Genomic DNA, 27,730 nt, shown 5'->3' with positions numbered 1-27,730 from the left:
TCCTACGCATCAGGAGTATGACGGAAAAGTAACTCTCAGTCGCCATCGCTATCATTAAGATCTATAGATACTTGTAGTAACCAGGTGGAATAACAGACTTGGACTTGACTGCGCATACATGGATTCATGTATGAATTTTTTGTGTGCCCGCATTTAATTAACTGTCAAAAAGGAAGTTCAGAGAATTACAGCTAATATAAAATGAGATCCGTGAAACAAGCTATCTGTATGACAAATCTTGGAACATTCAGAAGTTATTACTTCTCACGGTTTAGAACGTGAAGCTAAGGCTCTATTATTGACACCTCCCATTTTGCATACAAATTCCCATCATCCCCCTCACCTCTTCAATATAGCTCTCCTTGAAGGAGCCACGGAACATGGCTGCCATCCAGGCGCAGCTGGAAATCAGCAATGGCTTGTGGGCAGGGAGGTAGCCATCGTCCAATTGGAACACTACATCTAACACCAGGAGAAGAGAAAGTCATGTCTTCACATGTCAAAGAATCAGAGAAGACACACACACACATAAAAAACCATATAGAGAGATGAATGAAGGGGGAGGCTTTACAGAGAGGGTCAGAGCCGCAGCAGAAAACGAAGAAAACCTATAAGTCATGCATGAAGTTGCATAGCTCCATAATTAAAATACACCGCCACTATTGAACTTCAATAACTACACACTTGCCCAAATCAGTCCTTCCACTTTTTCAGGTTTGACAGTTGAAGAGTAAATGTGGAAAGTAATACCTGTTAGTGAAAAAAATCCAGGCAAAAGAGCAGGAGCTTGGTCAGTTAGGAAATGAATGGATATTTGCCTTGAAATACAGATATTTAAGAAGTTCATTCACTATCCAATTATGCACTTAATTCCTCTTGTCATTTAGGCAACAAGCAGTTTAAGGTTTGTACAAATGTAACAAGCTTTCCATTTGCACTGTAAGTTTGATATTTTTCCGTTACAATAAATTAAAAGATTTCAATTTGAATTTAAAGATTTGCCAAAACAAATGTAATAGAACATATCAAAAAGTCCATTTCAAAGAGTCTTTTACTGTAGAATGAAAAATCACCCAATGCGTACTTTGTTCTGAAGAAAGAAAATAACCATTTTTCATGTTTACTGTTTTGGCATGTGGGGCAAAGTCAGTATAATTTTTCAACTAGAAAACTCTTTCTTTTTTTCATGCCATTGATAATGAACTAGGGATTCAAAATGAGGATGAAGCCTTCTGTTTTGATTAAAATTTCAAATTACTGATTTACAAATTACTGTTACACATATTGATAGCAATAATAGAGTTACTTAGCCAGAACAACATAATGGTTGGATAAAACCATTTTAAAACTCTTTCTTCAACAACTGACCGTACACTCCACAATAAAATCAGAAATGCTTAATTTGTAACAAAGGAAGTTACATTTTGTTAAGCTATAGAGGAATATTCCTGAGGAGAAATAAACAACTTAAATACGAGTTTCATTCTGGACAATGTAAGTACTATCATTTCTGTGCATGGATTGGCGTGCTGTTCAAGGAGTCAACATGACCACAACTGGATAGGTAATGTTTGCAAAAGTAACGTTTTGATGGTGCCTGTTTTGATACGTTATTTATTATAATAATATGCATATATCAGGAGGCATAGATGGTACATGAAGAAATACAGGCTAAATCACCTGCAGATTATTACCTTTTTCTTAATGACTAAACCAGGCAATATCTACAGATAGGGTTAGGACAATGCTTACAATGCCAGACCCAGGCAAAGATCAGAAGTAAAGCAGCAATGACTGAGTGGACCTAGCATATTTCGAGAGGGGAGAATGTTGATAGAGGGATGAACGGGTCCATACCAGCAAACGTGCCTTTGCTAAGGCACTCTTTGATCCTGTTAGCCCGTCGGACGTGGAAGGCCTTGGTGATCTCCTGGTTCATGAAGCTCTCACGATTTAGCACGTTAGCCACCATCATACGCAGGTCAAACACCTCGAGAAGCTCTGCAATGGTGGCCACTTGCATCAGGTCTTCTCTACCCTCGTCTAAGCTGCCAGTGTACAGGTACTGCAACACAGCCTGGGAAGGTGGCGGAGATGGAAAAGGCACTGAAAACGGGCAGATTCAGAATTATAAAAAAATAGAAGTCTGATGTTGGAATGGGGGGGGGGGGTGTTACTGACGAGCCCCATTCTCAGCAGAATAGTCACATCTCTATTGGACCCCCCCCCCCAAAAATGCTCCAGGGGGCCATATTAATGCCCAAGCTCTGCTCTTACTGTATATGTGTGTGTATGTCTTTAAAGGAAGAGAAATGTAAAAACGAAAGCATTGTAACATGCTGGTACAAATGACTAATACAGCATTGTTTCATTCCATTTCAAGTTCATACTATTACATATTGCTCATGACATCAGTAAAATACAGGAATGGGAAAAGCTGTGTCTTCAACGGTTCTGTGAGGTTTTTGATCTATCCATTTCTGCTTACCTGGAAAGGGCCATCTTGAATGAGACTATCCATGGATACCACGGTCATGAGTTTAGGCTGATGAGTTATGGGATCCTGCACATACTCCAGGTGCATGCTGAGGAAGCCACGTCCCCAGCCTGTCAGGGTCCGCCCTGCCCCTACTGACCCCCTGGAGCCTTCGCTCCTTGCAGGGAGGGGATTGCCACTCTGGAAAGTCCTCAGGGAACCATGCTGCAGCAACAGGGGCTGTCTGACGCCACCAGAGCTTCCCTCCCTATCTTTACTGGTGTCCAAGCTCTTTGTGCAGCCGGTCTCCTCTTTTCGTCTTTTGTCCTGCTCTTCCTCATCACCTCCAACCAAAGGTTCCTCCACTTCCCCACCATCCACAGTCGCCTTGAGGTCCAAAGTGAAAAGATCATAAAATTTGGAACAAGAAGTGGCCAGGTATACTTTGTGAGCAAAGACCTGGGTGGAGCCGTCCCGCAGCAGGAACAGAACATCCGCACAGAGGGCCTGACAGAAGAGGGAACCAGGCCCCTCCCTGTCCATGGCTGGAGGATCTGGTATAGCCACAATGGGTCGCGGGGGACATGGGGGCAAGAAGGGGGCCTGGAGAAGGGGTCGTTGAACCCTCCTCAGGTGGGACTTCCAGAACTGCAAGTGGCGGCGGGAGATGAGGGCGGCACGGATAGCATTATCAAAAACATCCTTCACCCCGAACTGGGCGACAATGCTGGTTTCGTAGTACGGTACACCCAACTCCTTGGCGACTTCATGGCCTCGCTCAGGAGGCAGGATATCTGTCGGTTTGATGGGCCTGTGGGTGGGGGGGGGGGAGAAAACTTAAAATGTCACAGTCAGTGTCATGGTCAGCGGGTTTTACAGTCAAAGCCACTGCACAGCCCTAGCTGAAAGCTGCACTATTTGTACAGCATACAGTCATGCGCTGACTTATGTCCTATCAAGTAACATACTTACGCCCTGTAAGAGCCTTGTTAAAACTTACCGAAGCACATGCAGTGCATGCTAGTGGGTGTATTTTGCCACGTATGCAGCATGCAGCGAGGATCAAAACAACCCGATTGGGCTGCCACTATGGAGGCGCAGTTAAATGTGTGTGATATTGTATCTTATTGTATCTTAAGTTGTACAGTATATTTGATCTCTCCCTATAATGACTGAGATACATCCACACTGACTTACGTCCTCATTTCTGGGAAGTAACCCGGACAAAAGTAGATGGATACCTGTATTTATTTATTTATTCATTACTGCCTTGTGAATCTTATGTGTAAAGCCGTTCTTAAAGTCTCGGAGAAACACGGTTTCATTTCATCGAATGCCTACTTATTTTGAAATTACAAAGTTTGACTTGACTAGAAAGAGAAAATACTGCATGCAGAGTGAAGGCTGTTTATGAGGTCATATATTATTAGAGTTCTAGAGCTTTACTAAAAATAGATGCGTGCCAGTTATCTCCTTCTCGTTGACTTGTTAGAGCTGTATCGGTGTCATGGTATCAGCTTCTATAAAAAGGCGTGGCATACTTGGCTAGGGGTCGACGTGCACGGTTGACAGCCTCAAGATCAGCGTAGCGCAGGTCCAGCTGGCAGCCCACGAGAACGATGGGGGTGCGGGGACAGAAGTGCTTGATCTCAGGAAACCACATGGTACGAACATGGCGGAGGGAGTTGGGGTTCGCCAGAGAGAAACACAGGACTACCACATCAGACCTGCAACACAGCAAAGGGCCAGAAGTGACAGGGAGACATGGAGAATAAAGGACATAGAGAGGCAACAATTTACCCATCTACAAATAAGGCTTCTCTGAGGTCAGTGTTGTGTCATAAACATTGAAGAAAAAGATGATAATACAACAAAAAGTGGTGCTGAAGCCTAACCCACAAGGACATGTTTCTGGGCTTATTATCAGGCAGTTGCAACGTAAATTCCAATACTAGAAAGTATAATTGAAAACTGTGCCCATTAACATTCCGACTGTCTTCATCTTCCAAGTGTATAAATTAACAGGCGCAAGACAAATCCAGTTTATAAAAGCAATATACCCACTTATTAATAAAATCACACTCAATTCAGAGTGCGTGCATGTTAAAGGAATGTTTCCTATCACATCTATAAATAATCTAAAAAGAAATCTTGATGCCTGAGGCATTATGTAATTGGATGGTGACTTTTGTAAATGCTGAGTTATGGAATGTACCGCGGGCCAGACGAGATTGCAGCAAGCATCTATTAATAGTCCTAGTATCCATAAAACTTACATTTTAATTTTTAAACATTCCTAATACAAAATAAACCCGAATGAAAACACATATGAACAAGCCAGGTAAGGTCAATGAATGGAACAGTGAACGGCAGCTGTACAAATCCCTAGTCAACAACAAATTGTGTTGTGAGTTCTGCACTTCAGGTGCAAATCCACATGACTAACTGTGAGTGTATGTAAAAGTATGTAGTGTGAGAGAGATAAGGCTGCCATAATCCTTCAGCTTATGAGCGCCGCCTTAAATCATTTACTACCAGCATACATAAACCATAAACATCATCACTTCGTGTTGCAAAACCAAACGGTAAAGGTCAACATTAACTTACGTAATATCTGTACTGTTTTCTGTTTTGACATGTCATTAGGATCAAACTCCTAAATCCTACCACCTGAATAAAGAAATCATGTACGCTTTTTTATAAATAAGAGCATTCAGGACAGACTTATTCAGACTGCACACCAGATCACACTAACGAGACAATGTAGTTGAATGGGACTTGAGAGATGATGGATTATTATAAAAAATCAAATTAGGAGGAACAATATGTCTAAAATACACAGAAATTAGTCTTTGGGAGTAAGGTATCTTACAGACAGGGATATCATAGAGAAACTAAATGCTAGACTGTTAAATCATACTACTCAGATATAAGTGAGAGTAGATTCTTTAGGTTCATCACCCCAGTTTGGAACATAAGTGGGAAGCAATTTATCAATAATTGAAGAGGTAGTTGTGTGAGCCCATGCTGTTATATCTAAGACTAGAACAGAAATGCAAGTGTTATACAGTATCAGGGGCCCGATAGTCCAGACCAGCAAGGTAAGAATGTGCAGGAAACCAATTAGACTTCAGCAGTCTTTATTGGAAAAGTATATTAAAACATATAGGCTGCCTAGAGAACAGAAAAGAGAACTGGCATCTAGTGGAGGATGTACTGCGACCTTGGACCCCAAGCTAATTATAACTACAGTAAAGAAAAGATTGTAAAAAATTACTGCATTGGCCCAAATATAAGACAACCCCGATTATAAGACGGCCCCCCGCTTTATGGCAACAATTTTGAGAAAAAAATGTTTTTGGAATGCCAAGTCTTACCTTTATAAAGAAAAAATATTTTATTTGACAAAAAGTTAACCAGCAATCACAGCTTAAAAATCAACCACAGGCAATTGGATTACAAGAAGTGTATTACACAGTAAATATGATAAAATAAAATGTATTGTTGGTGGGGGGTGCTTGATGATGAATATTACAAACTCCACAACCCTTGAGGGTGCAGAATGCAGCAGGCCCACATGAAGAGGGTAAAAAAAGACAAATTATGGAGAGAGGTTGAGCCATATTAATAAATGATGTGACAGCTCTTTTAAAATGAATGATACTGCTTTTATAAACAGCCAGTATCGGTTTAAATTAACGACACCACAGTTATTTGTGTCAGAGAAACTGTTATGGGGGTTAAATGTAAGGTGGCCATGAAGTGCAAACACCCCCCACCCCCCCAAAAAATGAAAAACGCGCTTTCAAATGAAAATGCCCTCCAAATGAAAAGTGCATCCCCCAAATGAAAAATGTGCTCCCTAAACGCTGAACACAACATTAATTTCTGCCAGAAATGGTTGGTACATTTGTATTTGACAAGGATAGTCGCTGATTGGACGGACACACTGTCTGTCTCGTTAAGAGGAAGGAAGATAACTGGAACGTGAACCAAGAAGAGTTTCAGAAAAATGCAAAGATGTATTGTCCTCATTGTGGCAAAAAGATTCCCGAAACCTTGCAGGCGAAATTTTGCACTGGTTGTGGTAAGGGACTTAAAGAGATTCTTGATGTTAAACCCACCTCTGAACTACCTTCACGTAAGATAAGCAAACAGTACCTCATTGTTGCTAATGGAGTCCATGGAGCACTTGTTCAAGCTACTGAGTGGCATTCCCATGCCTGGCGGTCTACAGGCTACATATGCTTGTAAAAAATAATGTTGAAAAAGACTATATTAGTTTATACTAAACAGTATAAATATGTGTCAGTATAAATACATTAATAAGATGAGGGAATGACATTGCTGGGGTAAGGAAACTGTCAGAAAGGGCGTGTATGTACAAGTAAATATGCGTGCATATTAGTCTATTGTTGTGCATAGCCTACTCCTGCGCTGTATTAGTTTGACTAGTACAAGACATTACAAAATAGTAATTTATGCACAACTATAGACTGACATAGACTAATATGCACAACAATAGACTGGGGCTACTAATAAATGTTTTTCATTTTGGGGGGGGCGGGGTGTTTGCACTTCAGGGCCACCATATAAATGAGATGTTCTGACTGCTAGATGCACCAGGCTTCAAACGTTAAGATTAACTAGTTTATGACCACCACTGCTCCTGGCAATCGAGCGTCCTGCAGGGATAAGGTCCCAGGACCTGGGATGAGCAGCCTTCACTCAGTTCAGGAAGGGCCCAGGAACTTGGCACCAGGAGGCAAAAAAGGTCTCAGCCACAAAAGTTCCCAGGAACTTGGCACAAAAGTTCCTAGGCACAAAAGTTCTCGGGCACAAAAGTTCTCGGGCACAAAAGTTCTCGGGCACAAAAGTTCTCGGGCACAAAAGTTTCTGGGCACAAAAGTTCCTGGGTACAAAAGTTCCCAGGAACTTGGCACCAGGAGCCACAAAAGTTCCTAGTCAGGAAGGGCCCAGGAACTTGATAGCAGTAGCCACAAAAGTTCCCAGGAACTTGGCACCAGGAACCACAAAAGTTCCCAGGAACTTGGTACCAGGAGGCACAAAAGTTCCTAGTCAGGATGGGCCCAGGAACTTGACACCAGGAGCCACAAAAGTTCCTAGTCAGGAAGGGCCCAGGAACTTGAAACCAGGAGCCACAAAAGTTCTCAGGAACTTGGCACCAGGAACCACAAAAGTTCCCAGTCAGGAAGGGCCCAGGAACTTGGCACCAGGAGCCACAAAAGTTCCCAGTCAGGAAGGCCCAGGAACTTGGCACCAGGAGCCAGTTCCATGAACTTCAGTGGGAAAGTGGCTTTTTGCAAAGTTTCCAGAAAGGGAGCAGAGAGGCAACAGATCTACCAGAAGCTATGCATACACCCACCTTTAAATGCATAGTTGCGCAATTTGTCACTTTCTTGCTAATCGTTTTTGCATGCCACGCACTGCTAAATCACAGACCAGATAACGTTACCCTTAAAAATACCCCCCTGAGACTCTACTGAGATTAACAGTGAAATTTGAATTATAATATGCAAAACAGCACAAACAAAATACAGCCACATCATTTTTTGTTGTATTTTTGTGTTAATACTAGCAGTGGCAGACCTAGTGAATCCAACAATTTACACGACACCCATGGATACATGCAAAATACTCGCATTGCCAGTGGTGCCAACTCTCATGCATCTGGTGTGACACTCACGCTTTTTGACTCTCACGCTTACGCAAGAAATCTTATGGCAAATCTATATTACAGTTAATCTATATTACGGTAAATCTATATTAAGTCAAAACACCAAGATATCGTACTTGGCACCATTTATTCCCTTTTTTATCTAGACCCCGAATACAAGACCCCGTCTTTTCTTCAGGCCAACACAGTAATATGAGAATACACTTAGGCCTAAGGACAGCCTTAATATGATCTTTCTATACACAACATAATTAATAGTTAACATAATCATAAATATATTATCATAAACATCAAGCATAAGCACAATAACCAAGTCTCTCCTATCACATACAGCTGACAGAATACTTTTGCCGTCTCACATCAAAACATCTCAAAGATGCAGTGAAAGTCATTAAAATCTTGATTTACTTGAATGCTATCAATTCTAACCTAGCTTTCACCTACCTGTTAGTACAAGGATATAGCAGCATCACTGTAGTCTCACTACAAACACTATTCCACTTTCTGATACATGAGGCAGACCATAAGCAGTTTGGCCACCAAATTATTAATCTCTGGAGGTACTTCTGTTTCTGTGCCTTTTTGTGTCTCTAATGTGTTTATAATGTTAACTGTGTGCCGGAGGTACCCCGTCATCTAGCTAATTTAAATATAACCACTGTATGTTAGAAATGTATATTCATATACTTTTGCGCTATGCATTTCTGACCTGCCGTAAGCAAAACGCCTGTCTTTGTGATGATCTCCGAAGGTGTCCCAGAGACGCAGTGAGATGCTGACGTCATCCACCACATCCCGTGACCGCTCAAGGACCTACAGTAGGTAAACAAACATTAGTTCATGGGGGAGGGAAATATTTGTAACACTTAACAGTAGATCAGAGACTCTGTCTATGTGACAATTAAGATGTCCTGCTGGGTCTCAGTAAATCGGTATCTTTAAGGCTTTTGAGTTTTGAGTTCAAGCACAGATAGACTTTCGCTCACCTCCTGGCACACACGGTATTGATCAATGGCCCAGACAGTGGGCACATGGGTAGCGAGCAGCTGGTACTGGGTCAGCGTGGCATTGCAGGCGCGTGCACAGATCAAGCGTGTCTTGCCCACCGCGTTGTCTCCCACCACCACACACTTTATGGTCTCAACATTTGGCCGCTCATAGTCTGTGTCTATATCCATGGAGAGAGACCTGGAAGAGAGAGCCTGGGTCAGAAATGCACATACTATCAGGAACATTGGAGACACAACACGCAAGGCAAAAGATGGACATGTTAAGTCAGCAATCTTTCAAGTTCTCCAATAGGAGATGCCGAATATCAATATAACAGCACACAGGTTTTGGTGAAATTCAGATGAGGCAAATTGGAATGAAGTACAGATACCTTTTAAATAATTGGGAACATGCAGCAAGTCCACTTTTAGCACAATCTTAGCTCAATCCACAAGATTCAGATCACATGCTTGCAGCCCAAGCACAGGGAGACTTATATACATTTGCTTGTTTAATGTGTGATAAGTCTATTGGATAACTGCCTTTAACTCCTTTCATGCAAACACTTTTTCTGGTATATGCTATAAATATGGTAAGAACAGTGACAATGTGCCTTAACATAAGAACTTAAGCAGCTCTTTGGGATTAACATTGGTCAGAGTAATCATTAACAGTAACGACCCAATGTTTATTTTGGGTATGCAAGTATCTTTCCTGTCAAAAAGAAGAAAAAGTACCCCGGGCATTTGTTGTTGCCAAAACAAAATCTCATGTAAATGCAAGGACATGGCATTGACTGAGAGCATCCATGAAAAAGCCATTCAGCAAAGTTACACAACTCTACAGCCTTGGCCTGCTCACCTGCAAGAAAGCACACATTCTTACCCAGACATGTCCCCCTCCCCCCCGCAAGAGAAATAGTTACCCTTACGAATCCAGCAGCGAATATAGCTACAGATTATGATTTGCAGCCTTTTTTGTGACATCTTGCGGGGAAAACCCCGGATGAAATTGCACTAGTGACAGTGGATTCTGCACAAATTGCCTACTTACATATTTTAGACCTTCAGGCAGTAAAGTGAAATCATAAAAGTTATAATCTCCTTTCAGCTGCTTCAGCCCCCCCCACTCCCCCCCCACACAGGACTTTAAGCCATTTTTTGATTACTTTCTAGCATTATATAAAACACGTTAAAATATATTGAAGAGCTACACATTTCCATTGATACTGATAGTGTTCAGCTTCCCAAGAATGACATCCTATCCTGTATCTAAATGTCACCTATTCTGTTGACACAAAAGACAGCCACTGAGCTCACCTGTGTCATGTCGCCGACCGGACAAGCGAGCCAATACTATCAAAGACGATGGACACACATATGCAGCCTGGAAAAGCAGTCAGTCTGTGTAATGCCAAAACTTCCCTGGAGACAAACTGCCAAGCAGTATACTGGGAGGAAACAGCCTTCCTTACTGGCCAGAGTCAGCCTGACACTGCTAAAGTACAGCGTGGAGGGGGGGGGCTGGCAAAACTGTCACCTGAACTTTTGGCTCCTGGTTCATAGGGGCTGTCGTCTTTCGACGTGCTACCAGACACACACTCCTTACAGAAGTGAGATACAGTGGCTATAAATTTGCCATGGTCTACGATTAGGCTATCTGTGAATTTTTTCTGTAATTGTCATGTCACAGAAAGAGAGATCAATTTTTCAAAGCAGACCCTTTTTGCCTGGCATGATCTACATAGGACACTACATAACATCCACATAGAGATCAGATTAGATTAGATTCTACTAATACGCTTCTCCTCATTGAAAGATTATGCTGAGGTGTGCTGGATGCCTCCTGGACGGCTCCCTGGGGAGGTGCCTTGGGCATGTCTGACTGGGAGGAGACCCCAGGGCAGACCCAGGACACACTGGAGAGATTATATCTCTCGACTGGCTTGGAAAGTCTGAGTATCTCTCTGGAGGAGCTGGCTGGTGAGATTGAGGTCTGGGCATCTCTGCTCAGACTTCTGCCCCCACGACCCAGACCTGGATAAGTGGAGGACGATGGATGGATGGAGGTAGTTCAGAACAACTGCTGTGGCTTCCACTACTGATGTAACTCCACTATACAAGTCTGGGTATTTTTCTATATATTCTTATGTTTTTAATCAAAATTAATAATAGATATTAAATTAGAAATAGGCCAGAGTGTCATGACCTGCTTGTCCGAGCCTCCTGTGTGCCACGCCCACTAATCAACCTCGTGTGAATTCCTGATTGTTTTCAGCTGTTCTGCGTTTCCGTCTCTGAGTTTTGTGTATTTAGTCAGTGTGCGGATCCCCAGATCCGTCATTAACGTGCGTGCCCTGTGTTGCCCATTTCCCACAAATAAATCCCGTCTTTTGGAACTCTGGCTGTTCGACTCGTAATTCTCCTCGTCCTGCCTGCTCGCCGTACAGCGGTCATCACACAGAGGTGCTATTCAAACTGGATCCTTGTCCAACTTTTCACACTGACAGGACTTGATCTTGCAAGAACTTTGGAGATACAACAACTAACTAGCGCAACAGGAAGAGTGAGGTCAAGCTAAATCTAAAGCATTCTGAGCAAACATCAAAGAAACTATTACCTGCTAAAGATTCAATATGATCAAATACGTTATGGATACACTATTATAAACCCATGTGGATATCTTTTGCAGAACATGTGAACTTTTAAAGATGATTAACGAGGCATTGCTGTCATTCTTATGCTGTTACCCATGCTGATTTGAGGTTTAAGACATGTCATCTCATTGAGAATTCAATTTTGAAAATGACAAAACATTTATTTACCCAGGTTGTGTTTATGTATGCATATGCATATGGTTTAGATGATCAGATGACATTCTAAGAACATGTAATGCAAGAATCCAGATGATTCCAAAGTTTTTCCACAATTCTATGGATGTGGTAAGCATGCACATACATGCTCCATCGTGTGTGTGAAGCAAATATGATGGGAAGCTACTGCTGAGCAAGCACAGACCTCTTGTGTAATGCTGTTTCCCAACACGGTCCTCAAGGACCCCCAGAAAGCACACATTTTTACTCCTTCCCAGCTACCAATGGATCCCTGAGGACCAGGCTGGAAAACACTGACACAACAAAGTAACCATGCTGTTAGCAACAGGTCCAAGAAAACAGTGAATGAGACAAAGTATGTGTGCGATTACTCTGCTGACCTGGTCTCACCACACAATGGTATCATTACCTTAGCAACATTAATCACAACTCTTCTGAAAGTTCCTTTTTAAGTGCTTTTGACATTAACTGAACTTGAAGTCTTAAATTGGGCAATAACTAACAATGAGGTAAAAACAGTCCCCGTGGTCCCTGCTTCTATACCTTAAAATCATCTCCAACAAACAGCTCTAAGCAGTATACTAAAATCGGCACTTTTCCATCGGAAAAGACAGACAATCTCACTAACATTTCTGGCAGTTCATGGTCTCAAATGGTCAGCCATATGCTTGTAGGATGCTAGCGAGAAAATCCAGATAATGCACTGTTTTTAACGTATTCTTGTGCTAAAAGCAAGGTGATTATATGCATCTGTTACCATTTCGTATCTCTTCCGTTGTACCTTAATTAGAGTTCCCCATGGGAAAGATCCAATGGGAACAGGGCAATGTAAGCAGTGATCACAATCCCAGCAAGTCTGTCTCTACGTACAGTACACAGGCCTCTGATACAGTCATTTAAACCTGTAGTTGCACTCTCGTATAGTTCACTATACACCAAAATCTTAGGGAGGTGATCTCCAACCTTTTTCGCAGTGAGAGCTACCTTCACAAAGAAAATACTCTCGTGAGCTGCTGAATCAGAACAGTATATGTTTTTCCGACCGGTGGGTGGTGTCTCCCTTGGTATATTTTGCTGGGGGGGGGGGGGGGGGTTGAAAATTGCACTGCCATCCACTAGCAATGTTTTGATTATTGACCTGTCCATTGTGACCAGTGGTTTGTTATATGACACCAATAAATATATATAAATAGATCTGGTTTTGAGTTGTCAAAACATGTCACTTTTTATCCATAGTCTTTCAATTTTGTTAAATGAAAAAATATGATATTTTAAAGTGTATGTGATTCTAATAATGGCTACCGGTGCTGTCACTTATTTAGTGCCATAGTTTTGTTCCCTGAATACCACCATTGTCATCTGATAAATTACATCCGACACCTGACACCAACCTAATTGCTCTGGATTTTTAAAAAATGTATGCTTGAAAGTACCCCAGTAAATAATTTTAACCTACTGAAATCCATATGCTTTGTTTTATAAACGGCAAATGACACTGCATATGCTGCAACGAACAACATATTCTATGTTTACACAAAGCACTGCCCATACATATAGATATTCTTTTACGAGCACTTCAGGTCAACTTATGGGTAGATCTCTGGTTTTGGCATTAAAAAAAACACATGAAAATATTGTAATTATAACAATATCACTAAACAGTGAACACTCTTAACATTTAACACAGAAATTACCTGGACTGAAAAAAGTATATACACTCAACGCATAACCCATTTGTCCGTTAGACTAAAATGAATTCCTATCTTTTGACTGTTTCAGAATTAATCCACAAGCCACATTGGCAGTTTCAATTTAAATTCTTATTCAACGTTTACAAAAATATGTATAACTAGAGGAAGTATGTAAGTTCCCCACTGTGTTGTAAGTGTCCTATGACAAACGTGACATTTTGTCACTTTTACATCACTGTACCAACCATACTGAGGAATATCTTTCATAAATATCTTTTTCTTTTTCTTGTTCAAGCAATTGAATCTATTGCGCATCATATATAGTTCATTATTACTATTAGTAGCCTGCAATTCCGATCAGGAGACGTGAGTAGAAGCTAAAATTGATTGCTGACAAATATAGCGGCAGCAGATTAGCATAAAATTCAGCAAAACATTGTAGTTGATATGGTCGTTTTGATTTCTTGGGACTAAACTCAACCTAATTCTCATTTAAAAGAAGGAACCAATGGATAACATCGGATCAAATAAATGGTTCATCAGCCCAATGGATGCATTTGATTTAATCCTATATCTTAAGAGAGGGTTTGTACATATTTTTCAGTTTTATTTAACAAGAGATTTTTAGGAGTAATGTCCACTACAACGTTCATTTTTGTGAATTTTATTTACATATAGTAAAGAATTCAAACAAATTAGGTCAAAGTTTGGGTCATACTGTTATTAACTTAATAAATAAGAAAGGTTGACCCTTAAATTTATCGGTGGTTTTTAACCCCTGCTCTAAACCACTCATATTGTGATATAGTCAAAAATGACCAATCAATGCTGAGCGTCTAATAATTCCCACCGCACTTATTAGGAATTCTATGAAAACGTTTCTTAAAGTTGGAATTTGCTCAGGATAGCCAGCTTGAAAAAACCAAACATTACCAATCTAGGGTAATGGGTACCGCGAGACTGGATAATAAAGCTCTCGATCTGCTCAGGCTTTGTGTATTTAGTTATACAGCATTGCCATGAAAAGCGGCATTTACTAGTAGACAAGTTTAAAAACTGAGTGAGGGAACGGTTTTCTCAACAGAAGGGCAGAGGCAACTGGTTTTGAGGAATATATATGAATCCTCAATGTGAAACATAACATGGAGAAGCACAACAATAAATAAATAAATAACATACGGTGTTTTTTTCCCATTGATTTCAATATTGAAGCAGAGACTGTAAGGGACAAATGTAGTATAGAGCTTGATTTTAAGCAGGGTGTCACATGGTCTGTCAGGGGAAACCCTGAATAAATGAAGGCAGTTGAATCATCCTTCAGTATACCAAAGGTAATTTCTATTCTGGCCTGTATTTCTACCAGTGCAACACTAAAGTGAGTCTGAGACTGCAGGTTGAGAAATGGAATTGGGAGTCATCAGATATAGCTGGCATGCAAATCCACTCTCCCCTACAAAGCCCATGCAGGGGTCCTGCAAAGCACGTTTTACAATCATTTAGAAAGTTGTAATTCATTGGCAAATATTTCACGGTTCATGTACAGACCCACTGCAAATTTGAGTCACGCCTAAAGCCTTGTCATTTCAAATCAATACTTGTTATAAGGCACTGATGGTTACTTGTCATCTGTGTAAGATATATACAGTATTAATATTAGAAAGTGACGTCAAATAACAGTGCATAACCCAAGCTTAAGAAGAGACATTACCTAAATGCATTATGTTGAAAAATGGATTAGTTATTTCTGTATTATGTTATGGACAGATTTCCTGTTCACGTAATCAGAATCATGATCCCCCAAGGCTGCCCCAATTGCTACCAATTACAAAGAGGAATCATAAAAAGACAGAGACTGGACTGAAAATCACGTCAATTAATATGCAGTACGCATACGATGAAAGTGGAATTAGATCGCAGACAGGGAAGTGGCTGGGAAACACAAAGGCACTCAGGCGACTTTTGAGGGCAAAGCATCCTCGCGAATATTCCAGCATACTGTTTTCTTACTTAGGTCTCCAACGGAACTCTAAAATAATAAAAAGAAATCTAAAGTAATTCACGTGATCTTCACACTTGTAGCGCACATGCAGGTACTTGGGTAGCTTGCACAAATATTTTATGCCATCAGAGGAGATTTATACCTCTCACACAGACATTTATCAGCGAAAGTTAATGGATTTTTGCCGGCTTCTAAATATATTTTCAATATAAGAATATATATAAGAAACCCACAGCACAAGAAATCCATATTAAAATATAAAGAAAATGGTAACATGGGTTTAAAAATCGATAACACATCACCAAGAACGTTCATGGGCTCAATAGAGAACAGAAGAATGACTCTTGTTCTTGCGAATGTATTTAATATATAATGAATCATTAAATTCAGTCGAAAAACTTTGTTTAGATTTTTCACATTTGCTTCGTGTGCATGGAACCTTAACATAAGGTTCAAATGAAATTCGCTGAAATATCGCAATTAAAAATAAAAGCCTGTCTTTAGCACGAGGCTGCAGCCCTCCGAAGGCATCTTTCTTAGAAGGGATCACCCTCGCGGGATCCCGGACTAAAGGTGACGTCATGTTTCCTTTGGCTGTAATTGGACAGTGGGCGGGTTTTATATGTTTTGATGCATTTGCGCTTCCTACACAAAGATTTGCGCTGGAACAGGTTTGTCATGTGGAATCTGTGGACGTAAAGAGATGGCCAGATAAAAATGTAAACAGTTAAGTGTTGCCAGTAAACATTGTTCAAACCCAAAGATTAAGCCTAGCAGTTTAACCTATTAATCCGACTTCGTAGTATGCCCTACATTTCACTGCAAGAATAAGACAGCTAGAATTTACATTTTAGCTTGAAAGCTTTAAAAACGGAAAACTGGTTAATCATGTCTAATGATAAATACTGAAATGGCTGACACCATATGTCAGAAATTTAAACCATGCAGCTTGATCAATTATTCACAGCGGTCAAGATTGAAGTAATACCCAAAACAAATATACCTATGAGGACGTCTATTGGTTGACTGAGGTATTACACATGTCTAATGACTTTCTTGGGGGAGGGGAAAAACTTCCTTTACGGAAGCCTTCGTTGTTTAATCTAGAGATTTTTGCCCCCCAACCCAGGCCAATCCGATTAGGTTCTAAATTTTTCTTTAGATCCACTGGGACGATACCAAATCCAGGAGCTGTATGTCACTGAAAACTATGACCCATAGTCCAGCTCTGTGGATGGCAAATTTTCCACTGGTATTCAGTGGAGAATTCTCTCACAGACTCCAACTGGAAGCCATAGTAACACTGCAATCAAAGCCAATGAAATGGCTGTGTGTGTGTGTGTGTGTGTGTGTGTGTGTGTGTGTGGGTCAAAAGATGGAAGTGTTTTTTGCCTCTTTGTTTGCATGCATGTCACTTCAATGTGAAGATATATGATTAAAAAGTCCACTGTAGTTCACATAGATGAGTTAAGAAGTCAAATAAATACTTAGAAATGATGTCAGAGGGGGCCACAACTCAAAATATATATAGTGGCATCTTGGGTGGCTATGTATTTAATGGGGGGGGGGGGGGCAAGGTCATCCACCCCTGATTTCCAGAACAGCTTGTGAGTTTAGGGTTCCATACATCATGGCCTATTATAGAGAGAGCTGGGATTGCATGGTTTATAGTATGCTGTATCTACAGTACATGAGACTGGTGAGGACTATATCAGATGTGAAAAATAATAAATATGTTTCAATGGGAAATATTTATTTCTCACAATACACAGGCTCTTTCACTTCATTATAATTGTGGAAGTACAATTAAGATGGGAGTACATGAGACATTGAGAACTGATTTCTCTTTAAAGCCTGGGAGTCATTTTTCAGTCTACATGGAATAAAAGGACCATAGGTGATGAATTTGTCAGTATTTAAAAATGTAGTCATTGGGATACTGAATGTAACCTAGTATCTGCTGGGGGTGCTGGTTATCCTCAATCATTGTGATAAAAACTGGAATAACCACACTATTCAAGACTTCCCAAGTGTGCCAAATCACATGCATACTCTCAAATGAGGCTGCTTCATATCACTGCAACCAATCAGAATGTAAAGCACCACACTCAAATGAGGCTGCTTCATATCACTGCAACCAATCAGAATGTAAAGCACCACACTCAAATGAGGCTGCTTCATATCACTTCAACCAATCAGAATGTAAAGCACCACACTCAAATGAGGCTGCTTCATATCACTGCAACCAATCAGAATGTAAAGCACCACACTCAAATGAGGCTGCTTCATATCACTTCAACCAATCAGAATGTAAAGCACCACACTCAAATGAGGCTGCTTCATATCACTTCAACCAATCAGAATGTAAGGCACCACACTCAAATGAGGCTGCTTCATATCACTTCAACCAATCAGAATGTAAAGCACCACATCCCTCATTTTTCTGATAAAGATTAGAGATGATTATTTGGGTTGCCATCATTTTCATTTTTACTTTGAGTAACAAAACTGCAAATGTGCAGATACCTGTTACATACAAATACATAACATAAGTTTAGTGGCTCACCTCATTACAACTATACATATATTGGTTTATAATGATGCAATTATTTAAATAAGCTGGGCTCTCACTGAGCTCAGAGCTGGAATATTTGCTTCGATGCTAAAGAGCCACTTAGATCCCTCATGGGTACCACTATCGCCCCTAACAGTTGAAGGCTGTATTTACAATCCTTTTACTCTTCCCTCACTGTTTACCTCTGTTTACCCCTACAGGGGAACTGAAATGGCAGACTCCAGTCCGCATCCGGGCTGAAACACAATGTAATCCAGACTGTGTAATACACCCTGGACAGGATGCCAGTCTTTCACATGGCACATACACATACTGACAAAATATGGGCAGCTTAGATGGACCAAATAACCAAAGTGCACGTCTTAGGCTTGTGGAGGGAAGCCTATGTTACTTGGTGAAAATGTGAAAATTCCACATATACAGAGGAGTTATTTGAACACGCAGCCCTAGAGGTGTGAGGCAACAGTGCCTCCCCCAGAACTACTGTGCCAAATAGATATAATGTTTTGATAGATCGACAAAAGACAATGCATTTTAAATAGATAACTCTGGGCAAAAAGTGTCCAATTTTTGAAGATTTGTCTTAGCACACACATTATCAGATGTTTTTACGTAATACTGGTCTATCCTTTCAGCTATGCGTGGCTCCATTTCTACAGGGGTCGCTGTACACCTGCAATCTAACAGTTACATGATCAGAGCAGAGCTATTTCACACACTGTCCCCTCTCCCATTTCTGCTATGATATGTATTTGTGACTGCCTAGGCATGCATGTGGACCCTCTCCTGTCCCATGATGGGAATTAATCCCTTTGAAGATCATCTTACCATCAAAAAAAAAAAAAAAAGCGCACGTGGTGGCAAAGGACTGCAGCATGCACTTATCTTAGCTCATAACAAGCAGCGTATGGGAATGAAAACAGAAGATTACTGCATTTACTTTATATTATCAAGACTCTTGGGGCTGTGACTGGAACAGTATAGAGGAAAAATCTGAGAGGAAATTCAATAGGATAAGACCTTTACGTAAAACAATTAATGACAGATCATTTTTACAAACCGATGTAGGCATCACGAAAGACTAGTATAACATGCTGTATAATAGTATAATATGCCATGATGCTGATAGTAATCATTCTGATCAGTTAAGAGGCTACTACTCTGTTTAAGCAATGTTATATGAAAGTGAAAGGCAGGAAAGGTCATACACATACAGATCATTGATTCATCCAGAAAAGACTGCCCTTAATGGACACCACCCCAAAACAACTCCTAAAGATTTATGATCTTTTTCTGAAACCTAATGCTCACATTGGTTTTGCACATGGACTCTAAACTTCAAAAACTTTAGTGACAGCTGGCTGCATGTTCAAACACACTTGGTTGTTGCTGGCAGAAGTGTTCCCTTTACTAAAAAGCTGGAATGAAAGCACTACCCCTCATCGTACTTTTGGTTGTGCATGGAGTGTGCAGAGACACAGCACACAGACACACTCTTACATGGGATCTGTTTGAGCAGGGCTGACCCTTTCAGACCTTAACAAGCTGGAATGTTTGGAGTGCAGCACTGCTGGAAGTATTCACTCCCAATTCCCTCCAGCTACTTCACAGAACAAGTCTAACCGTATAACGGAAAAGTTACAATAATATAAATAAATACAGAAAATAGTTATTTAAGCCATTCTGTGAGAATGTACAGTACTCAAAAAATCTATAGAACTAGAATAATCAGCTTTGTTAGTGAACAGTATGCTGTTACAAGCCTATGAATGATTCCTATAGACACACTTCACACATTTCATTTGGGAAAGAGTAAGCAAACCAGAAAATCTAAGTAATCCTGGTTCCAATCATTTAAACGATTATAAATGGTAAACAAAAATTTAAAAAATGAATTTACCATGTTGTTTTAAAGACTTTGTTAATAAACAACAAAATATAAAGAAAACATATTTAAAGTTTCTTTGATACTGCAAAATAAAAACTTCCCTTATCTCACACATTCCAGAATTCCTTTAACATTTTATTGCAATGCATCACTGCAAAATTATTTAAAAAGATTAATAATTCCAATATGAAACAGTTATGTCAAACTGTTATGTATTTGGATATCATCAAAAAATGAAATTTATGTTGTAGAAATTATACTGAAGTAACAGTGGATGTATAAAGCTATAATCAAAATATGAACTTTCATCCATTGCTGCCCGGTGTATGTTTGCGCAGCTGTGCATCTTCTGAAGGAAGAACAGTTTTGTTAGTTTTTTTTCTGAGTTAGAGTTTAGTTGGCCACATGCAGTATATATACTAGAATCTAAATCTAAATATTTTGGCTTTTCCAGTTTAGTTTACTTAGAAACACGGACATAGCACTTTGCTCTGACTGGTTATCAAAGGAAAAGTTATGGACTATGCACACAACATTTGTTCATAATGTTTTTCCTAAAGACAAAAAGTAGCTCCATAATCTCCAAATGAACAGATCACGTCCGAGGCGAATCGCTACTTGTATATTCATAAGAATACATGACCGAACTGGAATAAACAAATGATATTTTTACTAACCTATTACGCCAAAATTCTCCTCACATCATATTAAAGTTCATTTACAATATTTAGGACGGAGAAAAACAACAACTATTGCTAGTGTCTGGATTTACACAACGAACTGACAATAATGAAGTAAAGTGATACGCTAGTCATTAACTGATAAGAAATTTGTAATTGTTTCATTGACAATGGCAGACATGCTTGCCTTTATATGCAACACTACAATGTACCACAAAAGCAGTAAATATTACTTTCTCAAATACATGAAATGGATTATTCCGGTTTGTGTCATTCTGTTAAAAATGCATGCAAATATTGATTTTTATGTAAGCTTGCGTGGGTCACAGGCATTTTCAGACAAACCAGCGGGCTTACCTTCAACTGTCCGTCAGTTTTGCAATGTTGTTTGGGCTTTTCGCTATGTCTTCCACGCTCCTCCCTTGCAGTTATTTTGGATTCCACTGGATTGTCGTGTTTTCTTTTACATCCCTTTCGCCAGAAAGCAACACACAACCTACAATAAGCACTTTGATTCTTATAAGAACTCTGAAACAGAACCTTTGATTTGAAGCACTTGAACTTGACTCTCATTTACTGGTCTGTGTAGTAAAACCTGTACTCCGTCTTCATATTGTTAGCTTTGATTCTAGTACAGCCCTGCAGCTCGGGTGAACTGTATCATAGGCCATACGCTTCAATTATAAAGATTCCAAGAACAAAGCAATAACTGCACATCGCAGCAATCAACCTCGCAACTCACTCGGTCGTCACTGTGCGCTGCCTATTCACTGATGTTGATTCAAGTTTTCACGTCCCTTTGTTATCGTCACGCCTTTAAAAGGAGGTTCTACTGAGCAGCGTGTAACTCGGCTTTCCTTCTCCATTTACAGCACCGCAACATGATCCTTGTATTCATAATTCTATATGCTTCCGATAGAGATACTTGGTTCTTTCTTTGTAGCTATTCGTTATTCACCCTCTTAGCTATCTTCACGCCAACAAGTGTCGCAAGACAAAGTGATTTGCTGGATAAATAACCACGTTTTGTTGCTCACCAATAGAGGGTTTATTGTTAGATCTCCCCTGAGCTATACGAGTAGAGCCCATTGTTCGATTTTTATTTGCACAGAATTTGTTTTATCTATCGACACGGAAATCCTAGAAATCGAAAAACCCTGAGAGACCTTTGTTCCATTCAGTGCTTTCCAACACCCATCTCTTATAATGCAGTGTATGATTTTTTTAAATAAACGATCGGTCTCGTAAATTTTTCTAATACCGTCGTATACATTGCAGTCGCACCGTCACATTTACCAGAATTAACATTTTGAAATTATGATGTATTTTTCACTCCTGTTGGCTGTAGCCAATTAGCGCTTTGACTTAGTCGGACGGAAACGTCAGTGCCTATCAACAAGCGGAGCTCAGCCACACCCACTCATTCATAAAGTGCAGGACCAGCATCTGCTCTGAACATCGAGATGAACCAAAATCGAGAAAGACTCGAATTAACGCTTGAGCCTTACGACGTACGTGGTTTAAATTTTTCATCACCTTTCTAAGGATATGCCATAAGTGCGTACGCTGGCTATATGAGCAAGGACATAACTTTGGGTTGAGCATTGGAGGGTTGAGGTCTCCACTCATTTAAAGGGGTCCAGGGGGTTGTATTATTGGGTTTAATTACCCCCCATATTACTTCTATGCACATGAGTACACCTGTTCAAAAACAAAATTGTTAATCAACCTTTTATATCACTAAAACAATCTATCTATTCTAATTGTAACGACAATAATAAATTCTCTTTGAAAGTTATATTTAAGATATATTTAAAGCTATATAAATCGGCATTTCATTGTGGCAAATATATTCATTGTTACAGAATCCAGTACATTGAATAAATACGAGGTTATCCGATTCCAATACTGCTCTAAATTAAACACGTAAAAAAATCAAACCCCTGTCACTTCCATAATTTCCGTCCATTTTATAAAAATGTTTATAAGTAAACGTAAAACATACATCGCAATACTTGAATTGAATATTGAAATATCTCATCAAAATAAAAAACTGGCTTCTTAAATTTCACGATTTCTCCAAAACGCTACTTTCTGTATTTCAAAAATATTTTATTTCCATTGTCTGCTAGCTGTTTCGTTTCTCAGCAACGTTGTTCATTAGCAACGGGCAACTTAATAGCGTCAGCATAAATCAGTTGGTCCGCTGGAGACTGAAAAGGAAAAAAATGGGAGGGGGTGAGAGGGAAATCTTAGTTAATACAAAAACAGAAGGACCTTGTGGATCATGACGGGTTTCAGTTATTAACTCATGGTGGAATCTTGGTAGGACTTCTGCTACAAATTTTGTTAATTAGGCCTATGTTATGAGAGCAAGACAGGCCTACTGAATACAATCAAAACACTGCAGGTACATGCTAAGCATCTGATAGGAGTAATACCAAATCTGAATGGCACAGTGTTTCTCAGCAACACTCACTATACATGCAGCAAGGTTGATTTGATTTTGAGCTCGATGAATCAGTTATCAACAACAACCGTTCTAGATACATATGTACTATAACTAAGTCTCCAATAGTAAAACATTTCATAAGTGTCAGAGTTGTTGCTGGGAGCTTTATGGGATGTATACAGTATCCAGGGATGGTTGCTGAAGTTTTGTTAAAAATCTGTTCAACAACTGACCCAATTCTACTGTCTCCGGATTCCCATACATAAAGAAAATAAATATACCAAACTTTATTATTTTTCTTATTATTGTATTATCTTTTTAAGTCATCTTTTTGTACTTCTTGTTGTTCTTTTTCTTTTTTATTATATTAGTAGTAGTAATACTACCAATAGCAGTAGTCATAAGAAGACATATACTTCAGATTGTGCAATACAACAATACTTCTGCTAACTAATTTATCTATTGTATGAAACACTTTTGGTTCTGGATCTGAAATTAGTCCAGTGTTCCATAAATTGGTGCAAGCACAATAGGCACCTGTCAGGTATTAATCCAGATACCTATACTTTTAAAATTCATATTTCTAGCAGAGTCTAATCTTGGGAGTGCTATTTGCTGACACTTGTATTGCAGTCAAGACACATGTGGCACGTCCTTCAGGAACAAAAGTCTTGGATCTGGAAGCTATATATCTAGTTTCACTCAAAGTAGTTACCTTGAAAAAGAAAGCTATGAGATCTCGCGGCACAGGTCTCACGGCACATTGTTGTGAATACAGGTAAAGACAGGGTTTGAGTGTGGCATGTGCCTGTCCTCACTTTTCCAAAGGTGAAATTAGCACACCTAAAATATCAGAAAAAGTTACATCTTTTGCACACCAATCAACCACAGCATGTCCCACACCCAGGACCTAGGTTTGATTATTCATGCATGCATTAGCATCTATGGCAAAGAGGCCCAGAGGAGACTAGAGTTGGAATTCTGTCAGGTAAGTGCAACAGGCATCCTTCCTACTGCTCTACAGCAGGGGTGGCCAGTCTTATCCGCAAAGGGCCGGTGTGTATGCAGGTTTTTGGGATAACCTTTAGGTCAGCTGTTCAAACCCCGGTGTGAGGACTCTTCAGACAATCAGTCCTCTAATTAGTAATCTACTTAGGGAGTTCCAGTGAAAATCTGCGCAGCAGTTGTATCTGGATAAGACTGGCCACTCCTGCTCTTCAGTGACATCTACTGTCATACGGGTGCAAAGTGTTCTCTCTTCCAAGTGTATTATACTGCCCAGAGCTAAAAGAAGCGTTTGGCCATAGGTTTCGGTTTCTCTTACTGAGGGGGAAGACTTTTCCAGGGGCATGGGCTTGACCAAAGGGGGGGGGGGTCTCAGAAAATGTGGCATGAATGGACCTCAAAAGGGGGCCACTTTCAAATCAGGTAAAAGAGGGCAGATTCTTAGGCACTCTACCCCCCCCCCCCCCACCCCACAAACACACATGCCTGATTGAGACAAATACATTTGTTTAAAAAAAATTGAATTCATTCACATTAAATTATTACACATTAGTACACAAACCACATTTTCAAGTATAACTTCACTATACAGTTACATATTATTGAACATAATACATTCAAATACCATGATGAGTAGGGAGTTGACCTATGCAGGTGACTAACAGCATATATGTAGTACTTAACAGTATATATGTTGAATATAACACTATATATGTAGGAGGAGGCTTGGATTCAGTTGCTCCTTGAAGGAGAGATCTATTCATTTCATGTTGTAATGTTACATAGTATCATGTTACAGGGCAACCTACTTGTTTTCTGTTTACAGCAGGTAATTCACAAGTAATCACTTATTAAATAATTTAAAGGGGTTATAAAGAGACATTTCAAAGGTATATATTGTAATTTCTCACTTTTTTTTTGTTTTGTAACTGAACCTATAGAAAACAACATGCTCTATCTTGAAATATGTAAGGAAATTATATAATTCTGCAGTTTTATTAACCTATTCATTTGCTTATGTAAAGCCTTTATGTACCTTACTTATTCATAAATGTTTTTCAGAAAGTAGTGAAACAGAATAACGTAATACTTCTCCAAAATACTCCAAAACTCCACAGCTTCAGCAAGATGACCTTTCTGAAATAGTGAAAGTAAATGATTGTCATTGTCGACACACCACAGCATGCAGTGCACAACAGTGAAATGTGTCCTCTGCATTTAACCCACATGTGACATCATGGCATAGCAGTGGGCAGCTATTATTTAGTGCCTGGGGGGCAGTACGTCGGGGTGGTACCTTGCTCAGGATACCTCAGAGGTGCCTTGCTGGTCAGGGATTTGAACCAGCAACCTTTCAACCACAGGCATGTGTCTCCAACCATTAGCCCCCCTCCCTTTTTTAATGGTTTCTCATTCCTAATTGGTTTATGCTGTGAACCTTACATAAATTTACTGTATGAGACTATCTTCCCGAGAAACAAATGGGTCTTTGTTCTAGGGCTGGACAATAATTCGATATCAATATATATCGCGATATAATTTTTTTCAATAACGGTGATACGATTTTTAAACACATTTCCGATATTTCGATATACATATATACTGTATCATATAATATACAGTATATGAATAATCAGCCTGTTTTAGTTTAAATGGAAATATATTATTGTTAATAAGCTGAGTCTGAGAGTTTTATTTATTTGATAGTTTATTTCACATTTCTTGTTTGTAAAGGCTAAATACAAATAAAAAGTGAACCTTATTTTTTTTGTACTGTTTTTATTTAAAAAAATTATATAATTTTAATAGGAGGAGCCTGGAGGTATTATAGACTTTGCAAATTCAGTTTGCAGACATCCATTGTGTGTGTCCTCGGCAGTTTTTTCCTGAGGCTTTTTAATATTGTCCATATCGATATCGGAATTATATCGTATCGACCAAAATTAAGAAATATATCGTGATATAAATTTTTGCCATATCGTCCAGTCCTACTTTGTTCCCATTCAGTTTGTGCTGTACTGAATACAGAAGTTTAGCATAAAATACTGTTCACAAACGTTCTCTGTTTATTATGCATGGTCTATTGGCAGGGTGTCTTAATATCTATTTTTTTAATTTATACTGAATCGTTAGTGACTAGTCATAACTCATGTTTGTGGAAATGAAATTTTACAAATATAGTGAGTGACTTTAAATCACACGCTTTTGCAATATGTTATCTATATAACTATATATAACTCAATGTATAAGGTACTCTATGTACAGTCAGTGGCCACTGACTTAGGTTACACCTAGCTAGTACCCAATGGGAACTATTTTTGCTTTTAAAAAACACTTCAAGGGTAAACGAGTTCAGAGAAGCCATTCTGAACACCACTGAAGTACAGTTATTGTCTTTGCACATGAGGCCTTCCTGCTGGCCTTAACGAATGTGGCCATTCTTATCTGACCTCTCTCATTAAGAAATTGATTGACAGGATGCTATTGTGGGAGAATGTCAGTTGTCCCTGGGCCCAGAGTCAAGGGGTCCCAAAAGGGCCCTGTAACCTTTACATAATCTGCTGTAGTAATTTGTCAAAAATAACATATGTCAAAATTTTACATAGTATTTATGAATCACATAAAAACTTGTTATTTTTTATCTTCTTGATTTTTCTTTACATAGTAGTCAAAATCAATTTTACTTTCCCTCCCTATAATGCAAAAAAATGCTTTGGTCTGCTCCACACGAAAGTTGTCACGCCCCGCTCCGTCCGCTCCCGATGTGTGCCACGCCCACCTCGTTACCTCGTGTTCAGTCCTAATTGTGATTGCCTGTGTCCTGTTAAGTCTAGCTTGTCTTGTGTATTTAGTCCTCGTCTGAGTCAGTCTTCCCGAGACTTGTCATTGTATTGTCCGTAGATGTCCGTCTCCCGTCCAATAAAACCACGTTTACCTGAAGTCCTGGCTGCAACTCGCCTGTTTTCTGGCTCGCCTGACCCCGAACGTGACAGAATGACAAGTCTCCACGACAACACGACGCGGGAGACCGAGCACCACCGGCTCGGTCTCCTGCAAGATTTCGTGTATTGGCGATCCCAGCCCGAGGTCCTGGAGGATCCGGTAGCCCTGGAGCTGGCCACCCGGGGCGCGGACCTCCTCAAGGAAGAGCGCCCGCCCGGACAACAGTACCCGCTGCAGAGGGCACGTAAGTGCCTTCGCCGCCTGAGCCAGCGCTTGGTTAGCAGCCGGGAGAAGCGGAGCAGAGAGCTGGCGGAAGCAGCTCCAACGCTCTACCTAGGAGCCTGCTCTCTGCTCCCCGCCTGGGAGGACACCGCCGCAACCAGCCTGGCCAGCTTCCCGCCGGAGAAGCCGCCTCCCTTAGAAGCGTACTTCTACCGGCCAGAGCGTCTGGGACACGGAGGAATACGCGCCGTGAGAGACGCTATTCCCCGGGTGCCGAG

General features: G+C 40.1%; 1 protein-coding gene across 3 annotated transcripts in view; it reads right to left on the bottom strand.

Annotated features, from left to right (window-relative positions):
* The window catches only part of rhobtb4 (Rho related BTB domain containing 4), a 35,930-nt gene extending 14,042 nt beyond the window's left edge, over positions 1-21,888 (bottom strand). The window contains exons 1-8 of one of the 3 annotated variants that reach the window (XM_023818325.2): positions 21,573-21,888; positions 21,188-21,301; positions 9,161-9,362; positions 8,884-8,987; positions 4,018-4,203; positions 2,489-3,287; positions 1,858-2,077; positions 344-462 (exon numbers count right to left, since the gene is read on the bottom strand). In XM_023818325.2, coding sequence (XP_023674093.2) covers positions 344-462; positions 1,858-2,077; positions 2,489-3,287; positions 4,018-4,203; positions 8,884-8,987; positions 9,161-9,352 — 1,620 coding nt within the window. In that variant the 5' untranslated portion in view covers positions 9,353-9,362; positions 21,188-21,301; positions 21,573-21,888. Of the gene's footprint in view, positions 1-343; positions 463-1,857; positions 2,078-2,488; positions 3,288-4,017; positions 4,204-8,883; positions 8,988-9,160; positions 9,363-10,483; positions 10,661-21,187 lie in introns of those variants that run through there. The other 2 variants (XM_023818324.2, XM_023818327.2) reach the window with 2 other exon arrangements.
* Between the last annotated feature and the right edge of the window lie 5,842 nt (positions 21,889-27,730).

The sequence above is a fragment of the Paramormyrops kingsleyae genome, chromosome 2, assembly GCF_048594095.1.
Source record: "Paramormyrops kingsleyae isolate MSU_618 chromosome 2, PKINGS_0.4, whole genome shotgun sequence".
Taxonomy (NCBI): Eukaryota; Metazoa; Chordata; class Actinopteri; order Osteoglossiformes; family Mormyridae; genus Paramormyrops; species Paramormyrops kingsleyae.
The sequence above is the reverse complement of the archived record's forward strand: the minus strand, read 5'-3'. Positions and strand labels throughout refer to the sequence as shown.